Genomic DNA, 7,021 nt, shown 5'->3' with positions numbered 1-7,021 from the left:
ACCACCACCACCATCACCGCCACCACCCACTACCACCACCACCACCATCACCACTACCATCACCACCATCACCACCACCATCACCACCACCACCATAACCACTCACCGCCACCGCTACGACCACCACCATTGTAGTAACGCTCACGACTCGTTCACACCGGAGTTGGAGGCACACTTGTTTATTTAACACCAACGTTGTGACATACACAATTGAGGGGGTATCGGCCCCCTCACCCGTCTATCTGAGGACACACCTCTAGGCTAACCTTAGCCTGCCTCTGAGTCCTCCACTAATGGGCTAGGGGAGGCTATCTTGCCCGACACTGGTCAGTCGGGCCCGGTACCCAGAGTCCAGACCAGCACTGGCTCTGGCTCTGGTACCACGCCACTGGCTCGAGCCTGCGCAGTCCTGATAAGGACGGCGTACCAGGGGGAGTCCAGGGCTCTCTCTCAGACGTCTTCCGCCTCCTCTTCTTTAGCTAAACATCACTCCCGAGCCCTTCGATACATTCCCCTTTTATACCCACTCGCCGCCTTGCTGGCCTTCCGTCGTTGAGAGGACAGGTTTGCGTGGAGAAGACGGGCCGCTTGGAGGGAGCACATCTCTGCATCGTCCTGTGCGACAATGACGATGTCTAAGTCGTCCGCCAGCAAAAGTATCTTCTCTGTCACCATGGCGTCGACACCCTCGTCATCCATTCGTGGAAAGGCCTCCTTCGCCAGTGCCAGGAGGCTTGTGCGGTACGCCAGGGGCGACTCCTTCGTCCCCCGCTGGCGATCGTAAAAGAGTTGGCGACAGTCCGATGGTGGACCATATACCGCCGACAGCACCTGCATCGCCTTCCGCAGCGTGGAGCGCCTCTCCTTCGAAGCCGATGTTAGAGTGGCGAGGGCGTCGCTGTCGAGAAGTGCTGGCAGCGCGCGGAGAGCCTCGGCGTCTGTCCACTGTGCCATCTCCTGGTGAGCGAGGAAGCGCCGCTGGAAGCCGCCCCAGTCGCCATCCTCGCCCACAAATTCCTTGAGTGGAGGTAGCCGCTGATGTAAGGCAGCGGCTGCAGAGGAAGAACGCACTCCCTCGTCCGCCTCACTCAACTCAGCGTCGGCACGAACCAGCGATGGCATCGCCGGTCGCACCCGTGGTGACGTTCCGCCCGTTGGTGGTGACGCGGCAGGTACTGTACTCCCGCCGTTGGACGCGATGCTTAGAGCGGCCACGCCCTCAACAGCAGCTGCAGCGATGGCGGGAGTTTCAAAATGTTGCTCCGTGGAAATGGCGGGAAGGCGCTGTGATCGTCGGCTGCCGTTGCCCCGTGGCGGTCCCGCAGCCCCCAGCTGCGTGATGGTGTCGAGCATGGCGGCTGCGGCGTACAGCAGCTCGGTCAGCTTCGCGTGCGCCTCCCTCAGCCCCTCCATCGACGGCTCCCCTTCCTCCAGCTGCCGTGGCGTGGATGCGCCCAGCCCCGGCTGGTCGATGGCATCTTCAGCCGTCTCGGGCCCTCCGACTGCAGTGGTGTCTTCTGCCTCTGGTACCCCGACTCGAGTCGTCCGGCGTGTATCCATGTTCGTACTTTGTTTCACTTCTGACGCCAGATGTAGTAACGCTCACGACTCGTTCACACCGGAGTTGGAGGCACACTTGTTTATTTAACACCAACGTTGTGACATACACAATTGAGGGGGTATCGGCCCCCTCACCCGTCTATCTGAGGACACACCTCTAGGCTAACCTTAGCCTGCCTCTGAGTCCTCCACTAATGGGCTAGGGGAGGCTATCTTGGCCCGACACTGGTCAGTCGGGCCCGGTACCCAGAGTCCAGACCAGCACTGGCTCTGGCTCTGGTACCACGCCACTGGCTCGAGCCTGCGCAGTCCTGATAAGGACGGCGTACCAGGGGGAGTCCAGGGCTCTCTCTCAGACGTCTTCCGCCTCCTCTTCTTTAGCTAAACATCACTCCCGAGCCCTTCGATACATTCCCCTTTTATACCCAACCTCTCCCTGAGGGGTGGGGCCCCGGGGGATCATAACGACCGAATCGACCCCCCAGGGTGTCTGGCGCGGACGTCGCAGAGGGCACCTGCTTGTGCACACATGTAGCCCCGCCTACTGTGTTTGTTTACCATAGGCTGCCATGCATAACGGGCTCTCTCTCTAACACCCCTACATCACTCCCCCCCGCATAGCATGCAGCCGTCCCGGCTGCCAACATACAAAAATTTGACAATAAAGGTGCCTTCATCCCCTGACCGCGCGTGTGCCTCACTATTTTTGAACAATAACAGGAACCAGAACAAGAACGCAACAACAAGATGAGAAACAACCCGACGCACCCCCCCCCGAATAAATACGAATTCCGTAAAAAAAACAGCCTATATACAATCAGCAGGGAACCCACCACGCACACACAACACACGGTGAACCCAACATATGTACATCCGAGGAGCGGGGAACACACCACCCACACAACACCCAATAAACACAACAGCTATGTACACATTTTCCGGCCTCACAACAGTTTGCGCATTTTAGCGCGCGTCCTTGCAGCGGGCCCCTCGCACGGGGTAACCCCGCGTGGCGGACCATCAGGTGGCGACTGTCCGTCTTGGGGTGAGCATTCATCCGACTCCGCGTGACCCTCGGTATCCGCAGGAGGGGTGATCGGGCGTGAGCCCGTCACTCCCGATGCTCCTGAAGGTGGCACAGCCGGCAAGGCATTAGGTGAGAGCGACGGAGACGGACCCAGCGAGTCGGCCGACCCCCCACACGTTTGGCCACGCGCGTGTGAAGTGGGATTGTGTACCGCTGCGAAGGGTTTCAACCTAGAGGGGTGCACGAACCATCTCCGCTTCCCCCACTTTATGCGCACGCACTGCGGACGTAACACCTCCACCACTTCCACAGGGCCCCGCCACGGCCGCACCAGTTTAGAGGAGGTTGCCAGTGGCACCTGGGGGCAGTGCAACCATGCCTTGTCCCCCGGCTTCCACTGCAGTATGTGCGCTCGACTCAATCTGAGGCGCTCATTCGCCTTCTGACGGAGGTCAGAGTTTTGCATTGCAGCATCCCGTGCCTCGGTCAATTTGTCCAGATTAAATTTAACATGGTCAGCCAGATTAGTTTTTCCCTGCGGCACGGGGATCCGCAACTGGGCACGAACAGGCGGGTCTGGTTCTCGGCCGTACATGAGGTAAAAGGGAGAAAACCCCGTAGCTGCATGGGGTGCCATCCGGTACGCCGCCAAGACCCCCTGAATTTGTAGGTCCCAATCCGTTTGCGAGTCCGAAACTTGTTGTGATAACATGGACGAGATGGTGCGATGCAAACGTTCGACCATCCCGTCAGTTTGTGGGTGATATGGGGAGGTCCGAATTTTCTTTGTGCCCAGGAGATCGCAGACTTGTCTGAGTAGTTTACCGGAAAAATTTCTGCCCTGGTCGGTCAGCAACCTCTCCGGAGCACCTTTGTCCAGGACATAACCCTGAACAAAGGCCTCCACGATGGCTGCTGCCGACTGGTTGGCCAGAGGCCAGGCCATAGGCCAGCGTGTAAAATACTCGACACCAGTCAACAAATATCTATTCCCCCTGGGGGTGGCGGGGAATGGTCCCAAAATGTCCAGAGCGACCAGCTCGTTTATCCTGGACACTTTGATCGATTGCAAAGGCGGGTTAGACTCCCGTGCCGGCGGTTTGCGTTGTGCACATTGAGGGCATGATCCCAACAAATCCCCAACATCCCTCGTCATGCCAGGCCAATAAAAATCAAGTTGCAACAAGGCGAGAGTCTTTTGGGTCCCCAGGTGTAGGAGGCGCTCATGAGCGGCCCATACCACCCTACCCCGCAACCCAGTAGGGACCACCAGCCGATGTCGGCGTGACTTCCCGTCCCAATGCATCAGCAGACCTTGGCACATTTCCCATGCGTCGGAACCACCTCTTTTTCCCCCCGCCGCACCGCCAACGCGACGTCGCCACCCGAGGAGGGAGACATCCTCCATCTGGAGGCGCCCCCATTCAATGACGGGCAACCCCAACAGGGAATCTTTGCCCTGTTGTTCGATCGAATTAGGAACCACTGCATCGTCGTCGTTGGCGGCCGCCAAGACAGGTAGCGATGTGTCCCCTGGAGGCCTGCAACGTCCAGACCCCAGGAGGCATGCACACTCGGAGGCGGTTGGCAAGCGTGACAGAGCGTCCGCGTTGGTGTGGCGAACGCCCTTACGGTATGTGGTTTGGAAATCGTAATCCTGGAGGACCTCCAACCATCGGGACAATTGTCCCGATGGCTGTTGAACCCTCAGGGCGTACTGCAGTGCCGCATGATCTGTGCGGACGGTGAAACGCCGACCGTACAGATATGGGCGATACTGTTGGATGAAATGGACAATTGCCAACAGTTCCCTACGGGTGACACAATATCGTTGCTCCGCTGGAGACAACACCCGACTGCCGTACGCAACCACATGTTCCACGCCGTCAACCACCTGGGAGAGCACGCCCCCAATACCCGTGTTGCTCGCATCGGTGTCGAGCAAGAACGGTTTTGAAAAATCAGGGTAAATCAGGGGAGGAGCGTTTACCAAAGCATCCCGAAGGGAGCAAAAAGCAGCCTCCTCCTCCTGACCCCAGCAAAACCGAACCCCTTTAGATGTTAAAGCATGTAGGGGTTTGGCGATAGTCGCAAAATTAGCGACGAAGCGTCTATAATACGACGCAAACCCAATAAAACTCCTAACCTCTCCCACTGAGGTGGGAGTCGGCCAGGAGCTTACACACTGCGTTTTGGCGGGATCGGTAGAAATACCTGAGCGCCCCACGATGTGCCCCAAATAACGCACCGACTCGCGTAACAAATGGCATTTTTGGGGCTTAAATTTCAAATTAGCAGCCCGCATCTTTAGGAAAACCGCCCGCAACCTCTGGAGATGTTCCTCAAAAGTTTTGCCAAAGACAATGACGTCATCCAAATAAATCAGGCACGACTCCCATTGCAATCCAGCCAAAACCAATTCCATCAACCGCTGGAAAGTTGCCGGCGCTGAGTGTAAGCCCATCGGCAACCGGTTGAATTGAAACAGGCCGTGCGGAGTACGGAAAGCAGTTTTAGGCTTTGAATCATCGTCCAGAGGAAGCTGCCAGAATCCCGAAAGTAAGTCCAATGTGGAGAAGAATCGCGCTCCCGCCAAGGCGTCAAGCGATTCGTCCATCCGTGGGAGCGGGTATGCGTCGGCAACCGTAATTTTATTAAGGCGCCGAAAGTCAACGCAAAACCGCAACGAACCGTCCTGCTTCTTAACCAGGACGATCGGCGCTCCCCAAGGGCTGTTGGAGGGAGAAATTATGTCGGCGGCTAGCATGTCATCAACAGCCGATTTGACATGGTCCTTTTCGGCGGGACTCAACCGAAAAGGATTTTGGCGTATTGGCGCGCTGTCACCCGTATCAATATGGTGACGCAGCAGATGAGTGCAGCCCAAATCGTATTTATCCCGACTGAAAACGTCGGAAAATTCCCTCAGTAGTGTCTTAAGACGTTGGCGCTCTAAATTTGACAGGTCCGTCGATCCCGCGCAAAGCGCCTCGAGCCACCCTTCATCGCTGTCTGAATGTGGTCGCGGTGCAGGGGCAGCGCCGACATGACTCGCGACGGGTTCCTCACAGGGCACCGGCGTTGCGTGAGCAAGCACGGTCCCCTGTGGGACCACCACCGTCTGCGAGCCCACATTGAGGACCGCGATGAAGGGTTCTCCATCCCCTCTCACTATGGTCTGGGCCGGGAGTAAATTAGGTCCACTGACCCCGGCCCTAGACGGTCCCAGCAAAACCCCTTGAGCCCCAATGCCCTTAGCGAAGGGCCGCCGAAGTCTCAAAGGAATTAACATTTGCGCCCCCGGAGGAACGCGCACCGTTCTATCTACGAACGCCGGCACCGTCGCGAACGCCGTCCGGCTCGTAGCGGGGGATGGCAAAAACGCCATGCGTCGGCCCGATGGGAGCTCAATGCATCCCTGGTCGATTAATATCCTAATCGGCATTTTGGCCAGGAAATCCGTCCCCAGCAGGCACGGAACCGCCAGCGAGGAGGAAACAAAAATCGGCCCAGATAATTTAATATCCCCGACACAAATTTGGGCTCGAATTTGTCCGATGATGCCAAGTGAACCCCCGTTAGCAGCAAAGAATGGCACGTTAACAGGCATCAAAGGACGGCTTTGGGCAGGGAGAATGTTATAAATCAACTCCGAAATAATGGTCGCCGATGCTCCTGTATCGACCAGGATGCGCACCTCGACCCCATCGATGTGACCCACAACGGCCGACGACCCTGACGACGCGGCTACAACCCGATGGGCCAACACGGACCACTGGCTAGGTTCAATCTGAGTACCCAGAGCGGTGCGTGTTGGTGCCATGGTACGCGATATTGGCCCCCCCTTCGCTGCGGTGTTTAAGTGTGCGACGGGCGTGTGCGTGGGCCAAACGTGAGGGGTGCCGCGACTCGCCGGATTATGATGGTGGAGCTTGTGACGAGGGCCGGCGTCCCGTTGAGGTGTCGTCCTGCGCTGCCCAGGAGAGCGGCACCCCGAGGCGACGTGGCCCCGGATGCCGCAGTTGTAACAGCGTGGAAGCGCTGGTGACGACGATGGATGTTGTAGACGGCTTGAACCGGCCCGGTCCTCCCGTACTCCTGCTCCATGCTGCCGTTGATGGTCGATGGCGCAAACCTCTTCCGCCGGGAGGGTGGCTGCAGCGACGGCACGCCCGCTCGCCGCCTTGCTGGCCTTCCGTCGTTGAGAGGACAGGTTTGCGTGGAGAAGACGGGCCGCTTGGAGGGAGCACATCTCTGCATCGTCCTGTGCGACAATGACGATGTCTAAGTCGTCCGCCAGCAAAAGTATCTTCTCTGTCACCATGGCGTCGACACCCTCGTCATCCATTCGTGGAAAGGCCTCCTTCGCCAGTGCCAGGAGGCTTGTGCGGTACGCCAGGGGCGACTCCTTCGTCCCCCGCTGGCGATCGTAAA

General features: G+C 58.1%; 2 protein-coding genes across 2 annotated transcripts in view; both read right to left on the bottom strand.

The window, feature by feature from the left end:
- Window positions 1-7,021, bottom strand: part of PEPD (peptidase D) — a 45,202-nt gene that overhangs the window by 29,093 nt on the left and 9,088 nt on the right. The window contains 2 exon segments of the mRNA XM_078883292.1: window positions 1,620-1,635; window positions 6,497-6,518. Of these exon segments, the coding sequence (XP_078739418.1) occupies window positions 1,620-1,635; window positions 6,497-6,518 (38 nt within the window).
- Window positions 392-6,674, bottom strand: LOC144952797 (uncharacterized). Its single transcript, XM_078883264.1, has 2 exons — window positions 6,501-6,674; window positions 392-2,686 (listed from the first exon to the last, which is right to left on the bottom strand). Exon 2 carries the CDS (start codon window positions 1,558-1,560, stop codon window positions 487-489), a length of 1,074 nt encoding a protein of 357 aa, XP_078739390.1. The 5' UTR covers window positions 1,561-2,686; window positions 6,501-6,674; the 3' UTR covers window positions 392-486.

Source organism: Lampetra fluviatilis, chromosome 70 (assembly GCF_964198595.1).
Source record: "Lampetra fluviatilis chromosome 70, kcLamFluv1.1, whole genome shotgun sequence".
Taxonomy (NCBI): domain Eukaryota; kingdom Metazoa; phylum Chordata; class Hyperoartia; order Petromyzontiformes; family Petromyzontidae; genus Lampetra; species Lampetra fluviatilis.
Note: the sequence above shows the minus strand (reverse complement) of the source record. Positions and strands in the feature narration are given on the sequence as shown.